General features: G+C 35.3%; 1 protein-coding gene across 2 annotated transcripts in view; it reads right to left on the bottom strand.

Moving 5' to 3' along the window:
* LOC149794349 (TLC domain-containing protein 5-like) overlaps positions 1 to 21,661 on the bottom strand; it is a 30,083-nt gene extending 8,422 nt beyond the window's left edge. Inside the window, exons 1-2 of one of the 2 annotated variants that reach the window (XM_089968504.1) lie at positions 21,535 to 21,661; positions 10,587 to 10,814 (exon numbers count right to left, since the gene is read on the bottom strand). In XM_089968504.1, coding sequence (XP_089824630.1) covers positions 10,587 to 10,806 — 220 coding nt within the window. In that variant the 5' untranslated portion in view covers positions 10,807 to 10,814; positions 21,535 to 21,661. Of the gene's footprint in view, positions 1 to 10,586; positions 10,815 to 12,544; positions 13,390 to 21,534 lie in introns of those variants that run through there. The other variant, XM_089968503.1, reaches the window with a different exon arrangement.
* Positions 21,662 to 27,971: the final 6,310 nt, after the last annotated feature.

The following is a 27,971-nucleotide window of genomic DNA, read 5'->3' on the forward strand; positions in this document are numbered from 1 at the left end:
AGAGTTTGTGTGTGTTTTTCTTAGCAGCATGTGGCTTACAGAGCAACAAATTGGAAATGTCTCTGTGATGCCTTCTCCAAATCACTGGGCCTGTTTTTATGAAATTTTTGTATGACTGATGTTTCTTGAAACATGTGCCACCAAAATTATGGCCACACTTGCAATCTGTTTGCTTCAACAGAAACTGGTGGAGAAAGTTATTATTTCACCTCCTCAAACTCTTGAGGAACATTTTATCATGGTTTTATCAAGACTGAGTTTCTAGAGATGTCTCTAGGATCTGAAATGACTTCTTTGGCAACTTCATGATAAATACCTATCAATTAAAATTACATGCCTGGTCAACCGTTTTTCTTTTGGCAGGGTAACTGCATGTAGTGGAAGTCTGATAAGCACCCATTTTGGCCTCTTCTTGTTATACATTTGTATATGAGAAAAAAACTCGCTGAACTCTTGGTTCATTAAAATTAACAGCCAAAGTTGAAATAGTAGAAACTATCAACTGAAAATATCAGAGTGAAAGCATGTAAATGCCATTCATTTTACATGTGTCAGCACAGTGTTAGGCCAGTACTGCATTTGAACCATTGCATCTGAACACCTGGTAAACAGATAATAATAATAATAATGCTTTATTTATAGAGGGTGACTCATTAGTCAAGGACTATTCTCCCTTGAGGCCCTCTTAAGGAGAGTATAACAATGCACAGAATATGAAGATAGAAATAATTACTGTTTATTTTAACATGTTTAGTATTAATATACTAAATTCCATTATCTATTAGAAACACATACATGCTCATGATATCTCTTCTTAAACACTCTAATATTTTCAGCAGATTTTACAATGTAGTTGAAGTATATTCCACAGAACTGTACCAGTGTATTGGAAGCTCTTTTTAAATTGCTCTGTTCTTGGTTTTGGTTGTAGAAGGTTTCCATGTAATGATCTCAACTGGCATTGTGTTGAAAAAGGCCTGAATAAGTCCTGAAGATACTCTGGGGCAGTTCCATGTGGACATTTATATAAAAGAACTGCCTTGTGAAAATCTATCCTGTCATATACTGTAAACCATTTGAGTTCTGTAAATAATGCTTTTGAGGGATGATCAATAGATGCATCTAAAATTACATGTGCTGCTCGTTTCTGAAGTTAATAAATCCTGTCAAGCTCAGATTTAGCACAGTTTCCCCATATATTTGAACAATAATTCATTGTTGGAAGAATGTATGACTTGTAGTATAGACTGCAAGTTTCCATAGGTAAAGATACAGTGTATATGCAAAAGAAAGAAATGTATCTTTGCATTGCAAAATATCCACACTAAATTTTAACTGCTAGATCCATGTATAACTTTGCAAAACTTGTCTCCATGGGAAATAAGTGCATAAGCTGTACACAGAACTACGTTATAGCAACTTCTATAAATAGTCACATGCAAAGTAACTAATGTAACAGACAATGCACGCCTGTAAAATAAAATAAAAATATTGGTGGATTTATATTTTATTGAAAATTAAATAAATTGATTTTAAAAGAATGCAACAACATGTATTTTTCTAAAAATAGTTCTTTTTGACCAGATATGATATAAATCTGGAAAAACTGCTGCATGTACACTAATCGTGATCTCAAATAAATTTCATACATGGAGACACAGAACACACTGACCCATCAGTATATGGTGTGGTTGATAATACACAGGACAGGATGAATTTTGAAGCATTCCAAATGAACCAATGAAACTTTAGTCCCCTGCCAGCTGAACAGCAGGAGGACACAAACTGAAATGAATTAAATCTAGCAAAATGGAAGGATGACCTGAACCAAAACAATTTAAATATCTAAATGAATATGATCTCTTATGTACACCCCTATCTCAGGGCTGGGAAACTGTCAAGAAGAAAACTGGGGCAACAGCACTTTCATAGTGGTTACAAATAAATCAAAACAATAGGCATTGGGAGGAGTGAGGTTCAAAGATTAGCATTATAACACTATTGGACCGATAGTCTTAGAATGTAAAATGCGGATCCTGATAGTTACAATATGGGGGTGGCGGGTGGGAGATAGATCCTGCCCCTTCCCCCATCCTAACTGACAAGGTCAATGTCTTACTTTGTTTGACTATCAGACCCCATCACTATAACCATTTACCAATAGCCTTAATTTCATTTGTAAGTAGCTCCTGTAGGCAACCTAACCTGTTAATGAACACAAAAATAGATTCAAACTAATGAAATGAAAACTGGTTACTCTTGAGTCTGGATTATAATGAATCAACCAAGTCATATTAAACACATCCATGAAAGCATCAAATCCAAGAGTCATTCGTATGTTTGACAAAATAACACATCCATGAAAGCATCAAATCCAAGAGTCATTTGTATGTCTGAAAAAATAACACATCCATGAAAGCATCAAATCCAAGAGTCATTTGTATGTTTGACAAAATAACACATCCATGAAAGCATCAAATCCAAGAGTCATTTGTATGTCTGACAAAATAACACATCCATGAAAGCATCAAATCCAAGAGTCATTTGTATGTCTGACAAAATAACACATCCATGAAAACATCAAATCCAAGAGTCATTTGTATGTTTGAAAAAAATAACACATCCATGAACGCATCAAATCCAAGAGTCATTTGTGTGTTTGACAAAATAACACATCCATGAAAGCATCAAATCCAAGAGTCATTTGTATGTCCAACAATATAACACATCCTTTGTCTGGAATATTAAACTCCAACTGAGAATACGGGTCACGGTGTGCCAAAATGTAGATAAAAATATTTAGACCATGCTGTGTAATGTTTAAAACCTTTAACTGCCTAATATTGGTGAAATTACTTGTCTGATGTTTACATAACTATTACGTTTTTTCATGGACAACCCCATTCTTTAAATAGCTACTCAGCAGAAGCCCTCAACAAGAATTTATATGCTTACATAAGGCTTTAAAACTGATAGGAAAAATATCTTTAAAAAATAAAAATAAAAATAAAGGAATTAGTACAATCATAAAGAATTGCAGCTATAAGAATTTAATTTAGTTTTTTCTGAGTTACTGTCATATAAACTGTTAGCTGCAGACTCACACATCTTACATAATGCCCTTTGGGCATTATTAACCATGTGATTCAGCAACTGACACTTTATACCATGAAAAAACAACATAAAAATCTTAAATAAAATTCTATGAATAAATTTGCTTATTATGAATGCAGCATAAGCATCTGAAGGTGACTATTGATACAGGTTTCCATTCAAATATAAATAGATGGATGAACACAGGATTGTTTGTTTGTTTGTTTGATTGTATTTTAACGGCGCATCAGCACTGTTAGGCTATTTAGCGCCAAACAAAATGTTATATGTATAATCTTTTAAAGTTATAAAAAGTCTCATATCGACCAGCGATATAAAAAAACAAATGGTTGAAATTTAAACGATGGTAGCGGTGAAAAATAAAGCTTCCTGATCAACAGGGGATGTACTTAGTGTACGTTAATGAAGAATGATGAAAAGGTATTAAAAATGGGATGGTATATATATTGCATAAAACTGCACAAGGTGATAGTATAAAAGTTAGAGTTTAGTGTAAATATTCACTGCATTCAGGAACTCTATAATACGAGTGATGTTTATAGTATCAAAAAGTTCTTTCATATCGTGCACATTGTAATACTGATCACGCGTAGGTTGCAGGTCAAAACACTCTATCATAAAGTGCTTAACAGTGAATGGTTCATTGCAAGAAATGCACTCTGGTGGGTCTTAACCTTTTAGTATGTTGGAGTGGGTGATATAAGTATTACCAATTCGGATTCTTGCAATGACTATCTCCTCCCTACACATGGTTCTGTAGGAAGGAGTCCATTCTCCTAGAGTTGGCTTGATTGCATGAAGTTTGTTATTCACTGCATCATTCCATGATGCCTGCCACTTCTGCCGTAAGGACTTTCTGACACTAGGTTTAAAATCAGTATACGGTATTTTAAAATCAGATGGTTCTTGAGTAAGGGCCATTTTAGCAGCACGAGCAGCTTTTTCGTTACCTTTAATACCAATATGGCTAGGTAACCAACAGTATATTATATTGTGGGAGACACTCAGCTCGGTATTTTTGACGAGTATGTTTTTTAATAATGGATTCTCCAGTTTTCTATTGTGTAGCAACTGAAGTACTGATAGTGAGTCGGAGAAGATGATGCTGTTTAAAATATGTTTGTTTTCTATATGTTGCTGAGCAAGGTCTATTGCTTTGATTTTGGCTGAAAAAATTGATGTTCCATTTGGTAAGCGAACTTGCGTTGTGTTATTTCCACAAACAAAGGCTGCAGCAGCCTTTTCCACATCCTCTGATCCATCAGTGTAAATTCTTGTGTAGTTTTAAAATTCGGTGAGGAGTTCATGGAAAGAGTTGTGGAAGACAGAAGGGTTTGTTTCAGATTTTTTCCATCGTGGGGCGTAAAAAGTACTTTTGGTATTGTTTAAGTAGCCAGGGTGGTGTTTCGGAGATGGACGTTTTCTGAATTTTAGAAAGATCTATTTTTGTATGTCAAGGCTGGATGATATTCTAATGCCAATGGAAGGTATGGCGTTTGGTTTATTTTCGTATAAAGTTTTGTATTTGGGTTGAAAAGTAGCCGAAAAAGCAGGATTCAGAGGGTTTGATTTTAATTTGAGAGCATACTGTGCGGAAAGCATTTCTCAAGGAGAGATGCGATAACGGTGGTTTGTTTGCTTCAGCTAGTAGGCTTTCACACGGGGATGTTTTAAATGCTCCCAGAGCCAGTCTTATTCCCTGATGATGAATTGGATCAAGCATTTTAAGATATGACTTTCTGGCTGAACCATACACAACGCACCCATAGTCCAGTTTGGAGTGTATAAACGTTCTATATAAATTCAGGATGACTTTTCTATCAGCACCCCAGTCAGTGTGCGCTACTACTTTAAGTAGATCTAGAGATTTTAAGCATTGAGCTTTCAAGTTCTTTAGGTGTGGAATAAAAGTCAGTTTTCTGTCAAAGATAATACCTAAAAACTTTTCCTCAACAACTGGAATAGGTGTTCTGTCCAGCATGAGCTTAGGTTCATTGTGATGTCTTCATAACTGACAGAAATGCATGCATACTGTTTTGGATTTAGAGAATTTAAAACCATTTGCACTGGCCCAATTTTGAATCTTGTTTATATTTTGCTGCAATTGTCTTTCAACTGTATGCATGTTGTTTGATCGATAACATATTAGAAAATCATCAACGTATAACGAGCAATCCATACCAGGAGCCAAACACTTGGTGATGCTATTAATTTTGATGTTGAAAAGCATCACAGATAAAATACTGCCCTGGGGCACACCCATCTCTTACTCGTGCAGATCTGAGAGGGTAAAGCCCACTCTTACTTTGAATTCTCTGTCTGAGAGAAAGTTTGATATGAAAGAGGGCAGAAGGCCTTTCAGACCTAGATCCTGCAGGTCATTTAGTATCCCGTACTTCTATGTCATGTCATAGGTGTTTTCTAAATCAAAGAAAACTGCTACTAAATGTTCTTTCTTGATAAATGCATCGTGAATAAATGTTTCCAGTCTAACCAGATGATCATTGGTGCTACGGTCATATCGAAAGCCACTTTGGAAAGGAGATATTAAATTGTTAGTTTCCAAGTACCATACAAGCTGAGAATTGATCATTCATTCCATTGTTTTGCACACACAGCTGGTGAGTGCAATAGATTGGTAGCTGTTGGGATCTTCGCTATCTTTACCTGGTTTGGGAACTGGTATTACAGTTGCTTCTTTCCAAATTTTTGGTACAATACCAGTAATCCATAAATCATTGAAGAGTTTCAAAAGAGTTGTTAATGATGATTCTGGAAGGTGTTTCAGAAACTGGTAATGTATTTCGTCAGGCCCAGCGGATGTATCATGGGCCTTGTCTAAAGCCTCCCTAAGCTCCAATAGTGAGAACAGTTGGTCATAACTTTCTGAGTTGTTGGATGTGAATTTTAAATGTGACTTTTCTTTTTGAGTTTTAAGTCTTCGGAAGGCTTCTGAATAATTAGATGATGATGAATTTTTGGAGAAACTGTCAGCAAGAGCATTTGCAATGTCACGTTTTGAACTAAAATTGTTATTGTTCAGTTTCAGATGTCGAAGAGGATTTTGTTTTCTCTTTCCGTTTATTCTGCATATAGTGTCCCAAACTTTCTTAATAGAGGAACGAGAGTTTAAAGAAACATATTTCTTCCATGATGCTCTTTTTCTTTCTTTGATTGTGCGGTGAGCTTTGGCCTGGACAATATGATATATATTTAAGTTTTCGGGCATCGGATGATTATTAAATTTTTTCAATGCTTCTCGGCGTTGTCTAATGGCTTCCTTACATTCCTTAGTGACCCAAGGTTTTGGGGTTCTTTTAAAGTTTGGCAAGGACTTGGGAATGGATTCTTCTGCAATCTCTATTAAAATAGAAGTAAACTGCTGAATAGGGTCAATAATGTTGAAAACTGTATCCTCAATAGCCTAGTTTGACAGAGTGTTTCAAACATAACCCAGTTGGCCTTCTTAATATTCCATTCTGGAGTTGCATCATTAATTGTAAATTTAATATTTTCAAGGGAGATTGGAAAGTGATCACTGCTGTGAAGGTCATCAGCGACCTTCCATTCATAGTCCAAAAGCAGCAAAGGAGAACAAATTGTCAGATCGATGCACGTGTATGTACCTGTTCCTGGGTGTAAATATGTCAGTGTTTTGGTGTTATATAGACATAGATCGTATCTAGAAATAAAGTCTTCAACTTTGTGACCTCTGTCACTTATATGATTTGATCCCCATAAAATGTTATGGGCATTAAAATCCCCAAGTAAAACAAATGGTGCTGGAAGCTGTTGAACAAGATTGTCTAATTCGTTTGGTACTAGGTTAGTGTTTGGTGGTAAGTAAATAGAGCAAAATGTAATCACTCGATGTAGAGTGACATTTACAACAATGGCTTGCAAATTTGTGGTTAAAGGGATGATGCTATGAGTGGCTCTGTTGTTTACAATAACAGAAACTCCTCCTGAGGCCCTGTCAACTTTTTGGGAGTAGGTGTTAAACAGGGAGTAGTTTTTAAATGTGATGTTGTCCATATCTTTCAAGAATGTTTCTTGAAGGCATAGTACTGCAGGATCATGTTCGTTTAAAATTAGGAGAAAATCATTGTAATTTGCTTTAAGTTCTCAACAGTTCCATTGTATGATGGTGTCCTTCTTTATCCTTTTAAATTGAAGATTGTGGACCTAGGTTAGACTTTTCACGGAGGCAATTTGTGTGGTTATTTCTCTGGAGGAAGTATGGGGGTGAAATTTTTGTTTGTAGGTCTGGAGCTACCTTGAGCGCATGGAGCAGTTTCTTCTGCATCCATGCTCTCAGTGTCTCCAAACCTGTTATAGAGTTTGATGGGATCATCTGACCCCTTTTGTTACCTGTTTCCGTGAGATTTTTTACTTTTTGGTGATTTCGGTGGTTGGGTATTATTAAATGTAGTCTGAGTAGATGCCGTGTTTTTCTGTGCTTAGTTATGGGGGGTGTTTGAGCTTGGTGTTGAATCGGGTGTTTCTGTTTGTGTTTGAGCGTCCTTTGTTGTTTTCGGATTGTTTTTCACTACAGTGGAGAAGGATGGGCCAGTATGGGTTGTTTTGGCCTGAATGAGTTTTCTGGCTTCTGGATAGGGTATGTTAGCTGTATATTTTACCCTCTGTATTTCCTTCTCCTGTTCCAGGTATCACAATCCTTGGAAATGGCGTGGTGCTCCTTTCCACAGTTAACACAATGCGGAGTTGCTCTATAATCAGATTCCTGATGAGAATTGTCTCCGCATCGGCCACATGTTTGGCTTTTTGAGCAACGGTCTTCATGATGGCTGTATTTCTGACACTTATAGCACCGAAGGGTGATTGGAATGTAAATCTCGACCATCACTTGCAAAAACCCAACCTTTACCACTTTGGGTACAGTTGGTTTGTTGAAGGTGAGTACAATGGTGTTGGTGTCCTGCAGATTATTATTACGTTTCATATGTATTCGACAGACTGCAGTGACACCTTCACTTTTCATTCCTTCAATGATATCTGTGTCGGTGACTCCAGCCAAGTCATGACAGCAAATCATGCCTTTGGTTGTATTGAGTGTGGTGTGAGCGAATGAGGTCACTGGAATATCAAAGAAAGTTTTCATTTTCTTGATACTGTCTGTCTCACCTCGTCGCTCACACTCAACAAGAAGGCAACCCAATTTCATCTTTTTTACGCTCTTTGGTGTACCAATCAATCCTGTTATAGTTTTCTCGATCGAAACGGAGAGAGTGAGGCAAGCGGTTTTGTGGCATCTTTAGACTGTATGACCATGAAGTGTGGAAATGACTCCACACTACATGGTTCATCACCAGAGTCAGATAAAGGTTTTGTACGTTTGTTTTGATTTTTTTTGGAAATATCCATCTTGACTTAATTAAAATTCAGCACCCGTGCTCCCCGCCCACCATGGAGCCCAACAAGGGGACACTTTTCAAGTGCCAGGGATACACAGATGCCATACTCAGTTGATTAAATTACATTTGATTGATCAGTGAAGTCGCCACCTTCTAGGGTCGGTAAAATTACCTCCCAATTGACCCGTTAAGCCACCGCCTTCTAGGAAGTCTTCTAAGACTTGGGAAAGGGAAAGATAAAGGAATAGACTATAGAGGCAATGGTGGTATCAAGAGAGATACAAGGAGAAAGATAAAGAAGGTGAGAGCAAAGAAAGACTTCCTAGGGCTCGGCGTGACCAGCCGATTTGTCAAGACTGGGTCCATCCCGACCACCCGTGTAAGAGAAGTAGAGGCCAAAGTAGTGTATTGCATGGAAAGCCTCTGCTTAACTACCAGGATCCTTTCCTCCCCCGACACGGGACGCAACCCATGGCAAACAGGTTGCCTCTACTTAGTCGCCTTTTACGACACATAGCGAGGCACATTGGGCCAATTCTACAACCCTGGAACCGCAGGGGGAGATGGACACAGGAAAGAAGGATGAAGAAAAATGCAAATACTACTAAGTACGACTAAAATTCAGTGTTTTTACAACAATCTACACCAATAAGACTATTGTTCACTCAAGTTTGATTTGTTTAGCTTTAATGGTAAATGAGAAGTTCATGAACATTACACACATATGCACAGATAGACTTTACACAGATATTAGTGTATATATGTACTGATGGACTTTACAATGATATTAGTGTATGTATGAACAGATGGACATTACACAGATATCAGTGTATGTATGCACAGATGGACTTTACATTGATATGACTGCATGTATGCACTGATGGACTTTACACAGCTATTTGTTTATATATACACTGATGGACTCTAAACAAATACTAGAGTATAAATATACAGATGGACTTTACACATATATTAGAGTAAGAATGAACAGATGGACTTTGCACAGATATTAGTGTATGTATGCACTGATGGACTTTACATAGATATTAGTGTATGAATGAACAGATGAACTTTACAGATATTATTGTATGTATGCACAGGTGGACTTTACATAGATATGACTCCATTTACACACTGATGGACTCAGCACAGATATAACTAAGAATGCACAGATGGTTGTGGTAGCCATATTCACTGTATGTATGCACAGATAGACTTTACACACATGACTATATCATATGTATACAGAGAAGGATATTACACACATATGACTGTATGAATGGACAGATGAACTTTTTCAGAAAGTGAGGTGATGATAAAAATAACATTAACAAGAACAATGATAATAATAATAATAATAATAATTATTATTATTATTAACATCCTCATTGTCTTCTTCCCTCATATCAATCATATAATTATATTTTATAATTAATAATAATGGAGGCAAAGCAAATTTGGACATTTGAAGGAAGCATATGCAGGTTTTAGGTACTAGAGATTTTAGCTGTATGATGCATTCCTTAAGTCTGCATCTCTCTTGAAAATTGAAAATTTAGAAACAAAAGATCAGTCCTCCTCCTCCTTCTCAGTCACCTTCTTCTTCTTCTTATCTTATATGATATATTGTTACAATCAAGTAATATTATTAGTATTATTATTATAATACATATTATTATTGTTGTTATTACTGCTGTTGCTATAGGTAAGTTCCTTGCCCATTTTTGCTGAACATATATAGAAAACCAAATTTTTGGTTGTAATACTAACGCTAAGCTTTCCAGATGTCATTAGCACTCTGCCCTTCCAATTTAGTGTCAAAGATAATTTTTGTAGCCTTTATTGAGTTCAAAATAATGTCCTAAGTGGTTGCTGTCAGATCTTTATATAGGAGAGTGGAAATATGATTTTAATCAGATTGCCATATAGATAAGACCATCCATTCAGAAAGAGTAGCAGTAACAAGATTTTCCAGATGGCTGCTGTGGTACCCATATAATATCTGAGCAGATCTTCAACATGAGAAAACCATATACAGTATGCAGAAGACCTGATTTAAATCTGATTGGTTCAGAAGCAACTGTAGTCTAGACTTACCTGCATGGGTGAAAGGCCATGGTCCATCTATGAAGGCACAGTACATGGACAGTGCAGAGATAACTAATGCATGAATTATCGTTACTATCCTAATGTTCCATTCATAGCTCTTCTTGGAATTAATGATACACAATACGAAATACAGAGTGGACCAGGAAAAGCAACTGATCAGAAGTGTCTGTATTGAGCCAGTCGCCCCCTCGGATTGTTCAAGTCTCATGCTGATATCTGGAATACAGTAGTGATGTAAAATAGAACAATATGATATGAACTATGAAATGTACATTGAAAAGAAAAATCAATATTTTTTCAATTGAGGGCTACTAGTGATCTGTACATCAAAATGGGTCATTCTCAATAATTTGCTTGGCAGGGCCTGAAAGAGATGAACTTTGTTGGAAAAGCAAAGTTTGGGGGACAATGCAATTCAGAGGCCATAACTCTTCCAAATAATGACACGGAATAATGAAAACCCAACTCATTCAAGGTCAGATCAATATAAAGGTGCATTATAAGCTTCAATGAAATGCAACCTTTCTAAGCAAAGATTTACAGTAAAACTATATTAGGAAAAGAGGCGATCAGGGGCCATAACTCTTCCAAATAATGACATGGAATAATGAAAACCCAACTCATTCAAGGTCAGATCAATATAAAGGTGCATTATAAGCTTCAATGAAATGCAACCTTTCTAAGCAAAGATTTACAGTAAAACTATATTAGGAAAAGAGGCGATCAGGGGCCATAACTCTTCTAAATGACCATCAGGAGCACTTAATTAAACTCCTTCATGGTCTCATCAAGATTATGCACATGCCGAGTTTAGTAAAGTTATGCTAAAAAAAAACAAGTCAGAGGAATAAGTGATCATGGGCCATAACTCCTGAAAATAGAATGACGAAATCAATCTCAACCAAAGTTTCATGAATCTAAAGCCATGTGACAAATTTAGTTGAAATCCCACAATATCTGGTGAAGCTATCTGGTAGAAACCAAAGTCAGAAGAACGAGCAATCATGAGACCATAACACTTAGAAATGAGACTAAACCATAAAAGGCATATATATATATATATATATATATATATATATATATATATATATATATATATATATATATATACAGAGAGAGAGAGATGTGTGTGAGATTAACATCAAATGGCAAATCCTGGTCTTTGTACAAAAAGAAAACTGCATCAGATCTTCCAAATGGAGATTTAAGATAAATGTAAGAGGGGCAATTACTTCATCAAAATTAGACATAAATGTTAGAGAGGCAATAACTTCATCAAAATTAGACATAAATGTAAAAGGGGCAATTACTTCATCGAAATTAGACATAAATGAAAGAGGGGCAATTACTTCATCAAAATTAGACATAAATGTAAGAGGGGCAATTTCTTCATCAAAATTAGACATAAATGTAAGAGGGGCAATTACTTCATCGAAATTAGACATAAATGAAAGAGGGGCAATTACTTCATCAAAATTAGACATAAATGTAAGAGGGGCAATTACTTCTTCAAAATTAGACATAAATGAAAGAGGGGCAATTACTTCATCAAAATTAGACATAAATGTAAGAGGGGCAATTACTTCATCAAAATTAGACATAAATGTAAGAGGGGCAATTACTTCAACAAAATTAGACATAAATGTAAGAGGGGCAATTACTTCATCAAAATTAGACATAAAAGGGCAAAACTTTTAAAAGGCACATCTGCATGTGATAGGAAATCCAAGTACCAAATGGCATCAAATTATTTAAAAGGCACATCTGCATGTGATAGGAAATCCAAGTACCAAATGGCATCAAATTATTGCAGAGCTATGCAGGTTACAAGTGCAAATCAATTGACAAATGTCCAAACCGACAGACTGATGGAAAAAGGTGATCACTACAGGGGTTCCAAATGTCCATGTTGGACTATAATAACACTGAGAATAAAAAATGATTACCTTCAGCGCACTTCATAAAGGGTTTGCAAGTTAAACTGTATACCAACATAATACTATGTCTGGCTAAAACAATGTATCAAACTGTGGCTAAAACAATGTATCAAACTGTACAGACACTTATATCAACATATATATCTCTGTCAGTTACTGATATGAATGCTGGTAAACAAGATTCCCCCTTTACCCATTGTGAAGACAAGATCAAGAGTCAATGAGTGCATCATATGTTGATATGATTCAGAAAGTGTTATGATCTGAATTTCATGATGCATGTATACAGACTGTAAGGACTATAAATACAGTCAACAAATAAATAATATTTTCTCTCTACATATTTTCAATATTGCTATCTGGGGACATGAAAATAGGATATAAGTGCCTTTTAAAATTATGTTCCATGTATATCAAATGTAATTAGGTCAAATTAAGTCGTAAACTAACTATTAGGTATCAGGAATTTCCCCTTTGAACCTTTCAATACAGGGAGGAGGTCAAATATGCCTAACTTGCACAATATACCCAAACTGGAACACTGCTCACTATTTCTGTAAAAACAAAAACAAAGATTCTGAAGTACTTGTGGGAATACTCTTCTAACGAGATGGTTTTATTTGGTCACAGTGCACCACTTCTGTTGAGACAGAAAAGCCCATCAATGTTCTAATTGCAACTTTGTTTCTTTCTGCCACCATAGTGTGCCATGTGAACAAAAGTAGTTCTGAATATAGTTTTTAATGGTGGTGATACATTGGAGGATTTTTCTTGACCTGACGGGAATGACTGAGCATGTTTGAATTGGATATATCCTCTTGATTTGGGTGGTTTTAAGTGGGTAACTCCTTCTGTTGTCAAATCATATTTGTACATATAAATGTATGTAAACTGCAAGTGTCAGCCAGTTCAGTAAGACTATCTGATTCTCACTCTCTAATAACAAAGAAAAATTAAAATTAATGTAAATTCTTACTCTTAACAGAGAAGAAATTTCCATTTAGCATTGAATTTGCAAGATAACTTTTCTATCAATTTTTCCACACACTATGCATGACTTTTATTATACTGACATGTTGTCAAGCCTAATGTACACTGTAGGTGTAATCTGATTGTGTGGCTTAACTAGTGTGCTTGATGATACCAAGAGGTTCAGGTGGGTGTGATATCACACACCTGTTAACATAACTTGTCAGTTTACTACTTCATTACTCAGGGTTATACAGTACTGCAAAAACACAATTACACTATCTCCTGACTTTTTAAAGTCATAATATATATGATATATATTCTTTCCTTTGGATGCAAGATCACCTCATAAATATAATTCTCATTCTAAATAAAAGTTATCCAACATCTTGACAATATTAGCCAATTTACCAAGATTGATCAAACTCAATTAGAAATGAAGTCTCCCAAGTGGTAAGAAGCTCCACCATACATATGCAAGATTACTTTAATAATGTCCATGGAACTTATTTACATATCTTGATAATAGAAGTATATTTACAAAGTTTGATAAAAAAATATGATCAGAAATAGATTCATTAAAGTGTTGACCAGCTCAACCAATCAGATGCAAAATCACCTGACCAGCTCAACCAATCAGATGCAAAATCACCTCATTAGCACCCATAGATTTAAGTACATTCACCAAGTTTGTTCATAACTGAATCAGAAATGGTTTCTACAATGAGGACAAGTAATGATATCAACAACATTCCAAGTTTTATTGAAATTAGATCAGAAATATGGACTCTAGAGTGGTAGCAACCAAATGTTGATGGCTGGATCAAGGATGACACATGATGGATGAATAGCCATGCCATAAGCTCACTTGGCCATAAGGCCTGGTAAGCTAAACACTAATACTTAAGTTAATTGATAATATATACAACATCCCTGCATTTGCATACAACAACAGTTTGACATGGTGCTTTTTTTATGGCACAGCAACACATTAAGGTTATTGAGTGCCAAAAGATTTGAAGAAACATGCCTTGCCCAGGGAACCACTATGATAGCCAACCCAAGCTGAATCAATGGTAGGAGTCAAACCTACACACTTCTAGTGGCAAGTCCAAGATCTGCCACTGCATCTCCATCTGTCAATCCATTTGTATCTTCCTGAAATGATAAAACTTCCCCTTTTTTCAGACAGAGTGAGGAATAGAACTGAAAGTCCTAACACCAATAATAATAATATTAATAATAATAATAATAATAATAATAATAATAATAATAATGTAGTTGATGATAATGAAAATCTATGGAAACTGGAAATATTTGTTTTCCTCCTAAGTAATTACATAACTCTATATAAAAAGGGTTTACAAACAACATACCCTTGGGCATTCATTCTTGGAATTCAAATGTGATCCATTTCTGATGCATGGAAATTCTAACCTGTGCATTGTTATGACATGTTTCGTGCATTGATGACACTCAAATACAAATCTAGCTGCCCAGCAGAAGTTGAGACTACCATCCAAGGGTATAAAAATGTAAACTGTTGACAGAAACCCAAAGTGATGGAGTATAAAAATGTAAAATATTAACAGAAACCCACATTGATGGGATTTAAAAATGTAAAAATGCTGACAGAAACCCATAGTGATGGGGTATACAAATGTAAATTTTTTTTAACAGAAACCCGCAGTAATGGGATATGGTTTTATCTGATAAGTGTTCCCAGTTCAATCGAGTACTATTATTTCAAACATGTTCAAACCATCTAGAACACATCCAGATTATGTAGTTTGTATTGACTGAGTGTGCAAAATATGGATTGACTGCAGCTGGAGATATATGATGACTGATTTTGAAGAAATGCTTAAAAAGAAATTTGTGTGCATTAAAATAATTCTTCACATATTTTTATCAACTAAGATATAATCAGTCAATTTTTACAATATCCCTTTCAAATTTAGAGAACTGTATCATGTTAAAAACATATAAGTAAACTGAAATCGTAGAAACTTTAAGAAATTTGTTTTGACAGAAAAAAAAACAAGCCCTGTCCTCCTATGACATGAAGAACAGACTGAGTCCATAATGTCATTGTGACACCGATACATGATAGAAAGAAAAGAACAGAAATAGTAAGCAATTTGCATGTTTTTATACCCCCACTTCTTACCCTATTTTTAGTTCAGTCTACAGTCAAACAAGCAAAGTCAGTGAATTCTGTCCCCTGCGATCCAAAGAATTTATGATAAAACACAGAAAGAAAAGAAACCTTAAAATATTAAGCTATTACCTTGACCTTGAGAATAAGACCCCAAATGTACAATGTAATACACCTACTAATGACAATAAAAAATGTATGGCAAGCGTCATCCATTTATCTTAAGGTAAAAAACAGTTAAAAGGTGATCTTTGGGTTGGTTTTAACTGCACTTTTCACACAATACCAGCTACACTGTATATTATGTCAATGAAATCGAAGCTAAATGCTTTTCCCAACATAACAACAAGGCAGCTGACCCGACAGCCCTTGGCAGGTTTCAAAAAACCAGTGATCCTTGGTTTACAAGTCAAATGCTCTATCAAATCTGCTGCTGAAGCTTCCTTAGAAAACAGAAGGGCAATATTCAGCTGCAACCTTGACCTTGAAGACAGACCCCTCCCCAATGTGGTACATGACCTGCCTTTTATGTGATAATAAAACCATAATCTTACATGATTCCAAAGCTATTGAGCCAAATGCAGAATATGAAGGAAAATTATAATAGTGGGCTGTGACCTTGACCTTAAAGATCTGACCCTCTACATGATATATGACATACCTTTTCTAAAGGGCATGGAACAAAAGTGGTTATGATCTATTCCATATATAGTACCAGTACAATGACTGGCCAATCTATATATTTTCTGATGATGATGATGTTGGTGATGACGATATACATTAAGTTTGACAGTAATCCACTGAAAACTGCAGAGATGCAGTCATAAAATTCAGTCAAATATTGCATTCAGCTCAAAGTAAAAAGGGCAATAACTCTTTCAATGATGACTGTTGTGTTCACATAATCTGTCTTACACTGCATGCAGCTGCAAAACAAACAGTGCAATAACTCTATATAAAAAAATGTTAGTGCATCATTAACATGATCACTATATTCTGACAAATTTTACTACATCTTACTCCAGGTCAAAAATGTCCAACAGCTCTAACAAAATTTGCAGAAGCATAGTGATATGCCAATACGTGCATCTTAGCCTTATGACCATGAAATACATACAAGTTTCAGTGCAATCCATAAACAATAGGCCCAAGTGGGTCTAATATTGCTCACCATGGGTAACTGATGAATGCAAGCTTATGGAGCAAATTCATACATATATGACCAAACAGATTTTATGGAAAGAAAAATTAAAGAGGCAGCATGAAATTAAATAGGACAGGATGAACACAATAAACAGAATAAACAGTTACCAATATCAATATCAGCAATAAGTGTGGGGAAGGAAATTGGAAAACATTAAACATCATGTATAGTCAAAAAGAAAATGATTGTGGGAGTCAGAAAATTGGTGACATTCTTAGAAAAGTGGTCAAATTCTGCTAAAATGCCAGGTGAGCTTTTAGCTACTGTGTTGATCTCTACAGCCCAACCATCAAATGGTTGTTGTTGTTGTTGTTCTAGGGTTTAATGCCATTTTTTCAGCACAAGATAGGTTATACATGGCGGCCAGTATAACTGGTGGAGGAAGAACCCTGGAAAACCCAGGGAAGAACCACCGACCCACGAGAAGCTACTGGCAGGCTTTCCCACGTACCAACCCATCAAATGGTAATGGTTAGCCAAAATTCATGTTCTGTATGTAAAGGAAGTGGGTGTTCCTCTCTCTCTCTCTCTATATATATATATACATATAGTAGAGAGAGAAAGAAAGAAAGAAAAGGAAAAAAAGGAGAGGAGATATTGAAGAGGTTGAGACAGTTCTCTGCATATAATGTAGCCAGTGACTTAATGTTTGAAAGAAATGCTTCGAACACATAATGGCCACATTGTCTAACAAATCTAAAATAAAATATGTACGTGTCCATGCACAATCAAACTGGGTTAGTCAGTCAGTCATAATATGATTCCATTGTACTAATGATTTAGCTCTCTTCACCGCTGTGAAAACATTTCCAGTTCACTTACTACATCTACATATGACATAAATGGAATAGTGAGCTGTACATTTTCAGGGATTTTAGATTTAATCAGGTCTTCTAACTTTTTTATTTTTTGCATTAGTATTGATATTACATAATATTTGATATTATATAATCACTACACTGAATATCAAATGGTTTCACTAACATTTATGTTCTAAATCATGACAACATGTCCAGATTAGCCCAAAACTGTCAGAACAGACACACTCAAGTATAAATCCAGTAATTTTTTAAATATCATCTTATACACAGTCTATAAATATCACCACCACTTCTCATTACATAAATGACATACTATGCAAAGAAAAGAACACAACAATACATGCACACTGCAAGTATTGAAAGAAATAACATAACATCAGCTTGGATGTCTGTATATCCCTGGCCCTGATCTACCATCTTCGGTCACATTAAACCAATCCCAAGAATGTATAAATATTCTTAAAAATCTTACATTTCACTCCATAAAGAACAAACACTAAACGAAATTGAGAGATTTCATATAAAAGGTGGTGATAATTGTGATTTGAATATTACTTTCACAAGAAAGGTGGACAATAACTGGACAAATTACTCATTATAGAGTCTGGTAAACGCATAAAAAGACCTAGAGCAAATATACAGTTTTCACGCTATTATAAATTGTTCCTATACTTATCGCCTTTTACATACAATATAAAAATAAAGCATTCTTGACACCACTGGAAATAATGAGGGAGCAATTAAGAGATCAAGTACGGTTGTCTCGTTAATAAAACATGTCCAATTTGGCCAAGCATATCAAACTGTTTATAGCCATCTAAAGATAAATTTGAAAATCTGTCAGATTATCTATCCCCCTACTGTGATAATATGCTTTATTATGAATTAAATGAATAACATTGTACCGCCATTTTCTCTCCAGCATGCAAACATAAACTGCGTATGAGCCCATTTAAGGTACCATTTAGGAGTGCATTTCATTTCATCTTCTTTATGGGAAACCTGAGTTGCATAATGAAATGAAAATGTGTGACCAAATAATGCAAAACATGACAATAAACCCAGTCTAAAAAAATCAAATGAATACAAAGTTTCTTATTTCAACAAAAAGAAAATATTTCATAAAACATGCAGGAATGATGACTATCTATGTTTAACAAAAGGTTTGCATGTCATTTTGAAGAAAAGTAATTTTACAAACAAACTGTACCAATCAAAAGATGCAATTTACTTTATCTTAAAAAATGTATTCCATACCCACAGTAAGAGGGTTAAGCATATGGTAGTGTAAGAATGAGGTATGGCATCACCCATAACCCACAAGCTAGGATCAAATCTAGACCATGGCATCACCCTAAACCCACAAGCTAGGCTCAAATCTAGGCCATGGCATCACCCTAAACCCACAAGCTAGGCTCAAATCTAGACCATGGCATCACCCTAAACCCACAAGCTAGGCTCAAATCTAGACCATGGCATCACCCTAAACCCACAAGCTAGGATCAAATGTAGATCATGGCATCCTAAACCTACAAGCTAGGCTCAAATGTAGATCATGGCGTCACCCTAAACCCACAAGCTAGGCTCAAATCTAGACCATGGCATCACCCTAAACTCATGCACTAGGATCAAATCTATATAATAATAATAATAATAATGATGACTTTGTATAGTACCTAATCTTTAGAAGCTCTAAGCACTTTACAACATTAGACAACACCTATAAGATAAAAAACATATAATACTGGTAATATGATTACAGAAACAAACACCATGAAATTATAAAACATTAAACAAAACATGCTGAGAATATTTAAGGTAGGAAACATTATTAGGTCTTTAAGTTTGTTCTTGCAGTCAATATAAGTGAGTTTTGAGAGCACTCTTGAATGTGTTCACTGTGTCTTTGTGTCTAAATTCAGTGGGCAATTCATTCCATGTTGCTGGGCCCTGGTAGGCAAAAGAATTATGTCCATATGACTTTGTTTTCATAGTGGGAATAATGAGCGTAAGTATCTTGCTGGTGTGTACACATGGGTGACGTCGGATAGGTATGCTGGACTAGAGTCCGACAGTGAAACGTAGCACAGAGAACACATTTTGTGTTTGATTCTGGATTGAATGGATAGCCAGTGTAGGGTACAGAGCAGCGGGGAGGTGTGCTATGATCGTGGTACTCTAAGTATGATCCGAGCAGCTGTGTTTTGAACTTTATGAAGTTTCTGGAGTAGATATTGAGATGAACCAGACAGAATTGAGCTACAATAGTCCAGTCTTGAAAGTACTAATGAACACACAAGTGTTTTAGTAGCATCAACTGAAAGATATTTGCAAATTGAGCTGATGCACCTCAGCTCATGACATGCAGACAAATCAAGGAGGGTGAGGACTGTAATCTTTCTGCTATCCGACACAGAGAGAATGTTATTAACTACTTTTAGAAGAGTAGTTTCAGTACTGTGGCAAGGGCGATATGCAGATTGTTCATTGCTAAAATGACTGTTTGAATTTAGATGAGATACAAGCTGGGATAGAACAACCTTTTCTAAGATTTTTAATATGAATGGGAGATTAGAAACTGGGCGGTAGTTCATGTATAGATCACTTTTCTGCAATACAGCACAATCTATCACAGTAACAAACTTTGCCATTCTATAATAAAGAAAACAAAGTGACAGTAAATTTAAAAAAAAAAAAAATCATAAGAGTTCTTTAGTCATTTCTTTGTTTATACCCTCATTAAAAACATATTATGTTATATCTGCCATTTAATAAAAAACCTTGGATATGAGATAATAGCATAATTCAAAATCCAGTTGCTACAAAAATATGTTGCCACAATACAATTGTCACACAACTAAACCAATAACAATATCTGCTTCATCAGCAACAAATGCGTATATAAACCACTCAATGACAAGGAAAAATGATCAGTTAAACAATTTAATCAACCAGACCAATCCCCTCTGATGAGTTAGAACAGTAACGAAACCAGTCAGGGACTGGGGGAGACTAGACTACCACAGCTGATGGGAGGGAATGCCTTCACATTCATTCAGTCATCATCATCCCTTCTTATAATATGTTATTTATTGTCTGAGTGGTGGTCATTATGTGATTTGGGGCAAATATTTGTGCATGTGTGTGGCAATGATACCTAACAATGCTAAGTCAACCATGATTTTGTTTCTATGACCTTCAAATAAATCATTTTATTTTCTGCACTAAAATCAGAATTTCCTTCTACGGAGATTATGAGTAGCTAACTTTATATTCTTAACTGTACGATGTCGCTTTGAGGGGGGTGGGGTGGGGTCGTACATATTGTCTGGTACCCTACTGGGGCCTCAAAACAAAACACTCTTGAAGCCGCCCACCATACCCCAACACTGGCGGAGAAGCTGTCATTATGATGTTGTCTTAATAGGAATAAACAATAAAATCAATCACTAACACTCTGTATGGCTATTGCTACCGCCATTTCTTGTCGTTGCCTGTGCTCAGAAGTTGTTGTCGGGTGAGTTATGATTGACCAGCGTGCATCCGGAAATATATAGACCCTTACTTTCTCAATAAATCCCTATGGGGAATATATACTTAAGATTCTTGTCTTTAACATTCACAATGTGGCTTACTAAAAAGTTAATTAAGAGTTCAACCTTGTAGATTAATTACGCAATATCTATTGGAACGTGTAATATTTAACGTTATTTTTGTTTATTGATGTATTTCCATGACACCCCCATGCAGTTAATCTGTTCAAAATATCGTTCAATTTTATAATTACATGTATCTTGTTCATATACTTGTTCGTATAGCTATTTAATACAGAGTTTTATCCACTTACCTTATTAAATCGACACTGTTTTTGTAACAAATGTTTTTATCGATAATTGATCGACATATTTACTCTTTGCACAGTGCCCAGCGACATATGAAGCCTGCCTGGTTACCGTCCCTTATGTAGCTTCCGCCCACATGTAATAATATGTTTTGAACACAAAAGGGGAGCAGTCTAAATATTTACGCCAGCAGAGTGCGGAATTCATTTCCGCTAAAATAGTACGGCAGTGAATATATCGTGGATTATTATTTGTAAAATATATTTCAGAGAACATTACACTAACTTTTATTCGCAGTTTCGACTTACTTAGGAATTGACGATAAAAACTATATTTTAAAGTTTGAATAAACTGCAGTGACATCAATACAAAATATGTCCCTTCATGTTAAAATTGTAGGGCTCCAGGAGGCAATGACAATGATATGACGTCACAGAACCGACGGTTTCCAAGTTAATTTGGCTGCAAGAACAAAGAGCAGATTGTTAAGAAGGTAAGTGATAAATTACGCTTTTATTTCATTTTCAAAGAATACAGTCTCAATCGTTAATTTTTTAGAATATAACAGGGAAATGAACTGTACTAATATGAGTTTGAAGGCGCCAAATTTGAATAGGAGGTCGACCCTCCTGGCGTTTGGTACTATAGAAAACGATCAATTTCTTTTGCTATATCTTGAAGTATACACACTTTACCCTATTTTTTTTTCTTCTACTCCTTTGCGACGTGTATACTAGAGTTCTAAGGTGTCATGGATCTTATAGTTAACGATCGGCGAATAGGTAAAGACACTGACTTTGGACATGTATATCTCTTTGGTGTTTGTTGATTTCATTTCTGGTTGAAATTAAATGATTGTGGGAAACGATCGATAACAGAGCTAGATGGGGTCGGGTCGGGACGCCCCTTCCACGCTAAAAAAATAAAAACACACAAAAGTACATTCACTTGTCACTCGAAATTTGAACATCGTTTTATTCTTGGGAACGCTTATTGGGTATTATGCACACTTTGAATAAACAGTTATTATGTAGTACATGTATGACATGTAAATTTTAAGCAATGATACAAGCCCCTGTGGATGTACCCATTATGTCGGGTAATTCTGCATTTCTTTAAATAGTGGATCACATGTTATTTTTGGTCAAAAATCCATACCAGTATTGTATCAAGAAAGAACGATCATACTTTAATTAAGAAAAGTAATATTCGTAAAGTGTACAAAAATATCCCACATTGCGACTTGAAATGCATATGAAAATGTGATTTCTCAGTGTCAACATCAAGACCCACTCCATGACCTTGTTGAACCTGTAACCAAGAAAATCCTATTTATTATGTATCTGTTAGAATCATACAAATAAAATACATTGCATAAAAGATGGAAATGTGTACCTTAAAAAATTCTAATTTTACAAGAAATTGTCCCACACATGTCAACTTGCCGCTAGAACAGGATTCTCAAGAAATTCCCTGGCTTATAACCTGTTTCTTTATTCTTTAGTAATTTTTCCCCATAAACAAGATGTTGTAAACACATTACATCCTATTCATTGTTTTATCTTTTCCACATAATAGCTTAGTTTTTTTATGAAATGTTGAACTTTACTCATTTTTTTCCAAGATCTGTTTAGTTTGTTTAATATCTCTTGCCATTTGTTGGCATTGTTACGTAGAATTTTGTAAAACTAGCTATCAACCTGTCCTAATTACTCGACTGAACTGCTTACAAACACAGCCCAAAGTAATGTATTTCATTTCTGTAGCCCAGTGGATAAACATTACATCTTTTCAAGGCTGTGTGCAGAATAGGCCGACATATTACGAGTCATTGGTGGTATCCCGTGTGTCCAAAATTAATATTATTTTGAACATAATATTCTGGTGACAATTGCCTCTTTTCAAATGGTAAACATTGCAGTATTTTATTTTAGTCAGTTGGTCAAATTCGGTATGCGTTTTGATTCAGTATTGGAGATGGAAACCTTATGTGCTTAGAAGTGATCAACAGATTGTATATGCTGCACAAATTGTAAATCAATTTGAAAATTGGATGTTACTTCAATGACTCTCATTCTGTCACATGGACACTCCAACAACAGTAACTTATCTGAGAGAATTAAATCAGTGCTTATGTAACAATGTAACCACTGTTGACCAGGGATGGGGGGTGGTAAAGGTGGCGCCAGGATTGTCGGTGAGAATGGGCACATCAGCCACCAGCGTGAACATGAAAGTATGTGTCAACCATGGATTGTTTCAACAAAACCAGAGGTAACAACAAAAGGTAATAAATCCTGTACAACACAGTTTCCTAATCAACACCTGTCAATTGCAAAAGCCACCAGATAATAACAACATAGTCTTTCATTTTTGGACTCCAGTAGTTTGTGCATAAATCCCCATTTATTTGTACCCCATCCGATGATTTTCAATGACGAAAACCTTTAATGTGACAAAAAATGCAGAGAACTTAGCCATTTCATTCATTGATTTATAATATCTAACCTGTGACCAGATGGCCCTAACACATGTCTTCTGCTAATTTTATAATTAACCCTTTACCTCATAGAGCATAGTTACAAAGTGCAGTGCGCTATAAATAGAACACCTGTTACCTAGTCGGCTCCATACACATAGGCCTGTCTGTGAACTGTTAAGCAATGTAGTGTATGTTATGTTTAACAGCAATTTTTTAACCATTTTATATTTTTGGTACACGTCTATTAAATGTGGAAAAATTTAAGAGTAAAGTCTGATTGTTATAGCTGTGTAATTATTTTTCACGGAAGAATTTTTTATGTCCTTTAAGATCTTGAGAGAACTCGTTCACTGTCATGCTAGTGAGGCTGCGTGACTAACCGTCTGCGTCTACATCACTAAGTCATCTGAATTTGATAATTATAAAAACTAATTGCTGCCTACATCAGTATCAGAGCCTTTGCCTAAGTTATTGAATCTTTCAGAGTTGTGATTCTAATCTTGAAAACTTCGTAAGTACTGAATGAAATCCGTGACCGCCATTTTGGAGAGTGGAGATTACGACCCAGTTACTTTAAATAGCAGATATCGACCAGTGCATAAACAGTGACCATGTGATCTGACGTAATTGTCATTCACAGAAATGAATGTAGTATCTAATGGGGGGGGGGGTCCCGAAGGTGGTGCTACGAAAACCAGCTCAAAATGGCTGATGTTTACAGCAGGTGTCAAAAGGCACTTCCATGCAAATGGAGTAGAGGATTCCAAAGACGCTTGTATGAGGTAAAGGGTTAACGGAGCTTCCATTCTAACATGGTGCCATGTTGTGAACACTTTGGGTGAGTTTATTTTCTTCAGACAACAGTGACGTTCATCCTATTTGGTAACTGCCAGATAATTTCTTAAATTACCATAATGTTGAGTTATATCCCTTTGCACATGTACCTTTAAATTACACCACTTGTTAAGGGGGCGCTCATCAGTTATTATGTACTTTTGAAAGAGTGACGTATGTAAGGTTAAGTTGTTTGCATTTGAAACATGCACAGTAGAGAGAATGTTGACATACCTCTATGCTACTTTGATCTAATGTGGCTGACATTTCTTTGGATATTGTATTTATGGAAATAGTACATGATCTTAGCACACTGGTAACTAAAATGACTGCTCCCTTATGCTAAAAAAATCAGCATGAATTAGTCTAAAGTACTCTATCTTTAGCACCTATTAAAATAGGGAAAATAAATTTGGCTCAGGTAGACAATACCAGCTTTTGAAAGTGCAATGGATGAATTACTACGTATATAAAATGTAAAAAAAGTTATTGGCTCTTTTTTTTAGTACAATTTACCTCTGAATTCTAGGAAGTAAAAATGACCAAGTGAAGCTAGCAGATTTTGAAAGGTGCACATCTGGAGTAAGGCCAAGCTGTATACTCTATAACCCATATTGCACCCATCAATCATACCCCAAAATAAAAGGAATTAAAGGTTCTTTGAACAATACCTAAGATTTACTAGGTCTTTTTTTAAATAGCCAGTATAACCAGTGAGGAAACCCAGGGAAATTCTTTTTCTTTAAAATTCTAAAGAGCGCCACCTAAATCTACATGAAAGCAAATTTGTAGTTTTCATTATTTTCCTGTGCTTGTTTCTACATTGGAAGCAGACAGTGGAGTATTTTCCTTTACATTTGTAGTCATGCACCCACCCCTCTGCAGAAAATGGACTTGCACACGAACTGGAAATGACCAGCGAGCATGGTCGTCTCTTACATTGAAAACCTCTATTTGTTTTGAAACGCACAGATGATAATGGTGTTTAGGTACACACACACACATACACCGGTCATAATCTTGTTTGAAATGATAAATTAATGATTGAACTAAGTTCTGTGCATTTTTTAAATCTTATTTGAGCTTTGTATTTTTTTTAATGGGGGAAAACGCATGGTGGTACATTAAGATGATATTTGCTACCATAGATTTGGTCCTTTGCTTCCTGACAAATATGGTAATCATGTGATCTGACTCTTGCATAAAATCATTGGACATTATCAGACGACAAACTAGTTAACAGATTTGTTACAGTGATATTGAGTTTAAGAAGATTTAGATTTTATTTGAGAACATGGGGTACAGCCACTTTTTAAAAAAGTGAAAGTTATGAGTGTATTTTTAAAATAGTAAATTTACTAGCAGTTCCAACAATTTCCAGAAATAAAACTGGTGATACAGGACTAGCAAGGTATGGTCATCCAGTGTATATAAGATAAACACACAGTATGTGGCACTGTTCAGAAAATTACAGAAAACCTTGAATACCATCATACCAAAGAACCAGCATCTTCAATAGCCCAGGCTCTGATATGTGAACCCTAGCTATACCATGGTTGATCATTAAGACATTTCTGTGCTTCGTATCTGTGAATTTTGTTGGATACGTCAGCAACCCAGTGCATCCTTTAATCATGTTGTTTGAACACTGTTTCTGCATGATCTCTGGAATGGACTCATAAATAAGCAATTTTCCACTGCCAGTCCTTGTCTGTAATAACGCATCCTTTCACTCAAATACACCTGTAATGGATTTTCTCTGGTAAGTAGTTGTTCTTTCAATGTTAAAGTTTCATAGTGTCCTTTTTGAAGTCAGTTGCCTCCACCATTTTCTGCCAATAAACAAATGCATTGTTGTTACAGATTCTGAGGGAGGCAACTCACGAAGTCCATTAAATGTCTCTAGGACAAATAACTGAAATATCTGATCGATCCATCAAGGCATAGATTGGGTTAACGTATGTGAACCTTGGCTAGCAAAGATGAGAACCCTCAATATCTTATGAAGCTACCATATATTATGTTGCAAACTTGTTTTGTACTTTACTCAACAAAATGTTTAGTAAATGATGTCTTAGCTACAGGCCCTTTCTTGATTCGAGTTCACTAAAGTCATGTCCATTTTACGTTTATGCCCCACGTATCTAGTTTTGAATATTAAAAGTTTGTATGTATCTAAAACAGAACGTTTGTCCCAAATGTATGATTTTCTGAAATGGATTATGAACTATTCTATTGAAAGCAGTTATGCTCTGTAAACTGAAAGCAAACTCAAAGTAAATTAGGAGAAAATGGATTTTTTTTATATTCTGTGTGTTTGAAATTTTTCCAAGAAAATGTAATATATATATATATATATATATATATATATATATATATATATATATATATATATATATATATATATATATATATATTTAATGTTAAGCAGTGAATTAATTGATTTTCTAATTAAAATAATATTGATATTTCACTGCAGTGAAAAAATAACAATATTTTGTCACTACAAGAACAACTTTTTTGGGTCAGAACATAATTACCTCCCTTTGATTTTTTTTTGTCAGTGAACTACTTTTAACTTATGTACATGTCATTGTCATTATTAATAATCCCAGTCTGTTATCCTTGAAACTTGTAGTTTGTTTTTCTGGAAATATCAGTTAATTTTTGTCACTGATGTGGAACTAATACTGTGCGCAGGTACAAATAGCACAGCAGAACATGTACGGTAAACAACTGACATTACCTTAAGAAATCTGCTAATTTACTGTGTCACAAACTTTAGGTAGCCAACTTATGTGAGCATAAAATAAAAAGAATATTTGCTTGAAACGAGTGAATAACGGATACATTTCATCTCGTGGGTGAAAAACTCTAGTATTTGCACTCGTGGCTTCGCCACTCATGAAAATACTGAGTTTGTCATCCACTCAATGAAATATATCCATTATTCACTCGTTTCAAGCAAATATCCTCTATATATATATATATACATACATTGTATATATAAACAAACAATCCAAGAAATGTAATGATTTTTTAAAAAATCTTATAATTGTTTCAGCTTCATTGTAATGATTTGTTTAGCCTATAATTGTTTCAGTTACAAATTTTTTTTTTATTTTG

Source organism: Sinohyriopsis cumingii, chromosome 8 (genome assembly GCF_028554795.1).
Source record: "Sinohyriopsis cumingii isolate HCF-2022 chromosome 8, ASM2855479v2, whole genome shotgun sequence".
In the NCBI taxonomy this organism is placed as follows: Eukaryota; Metazoa; Mollusca; class Bivalvia; order Unionida; family Unionidae; genus Sinohyriopsis; species Sinohyriopsis cumingii.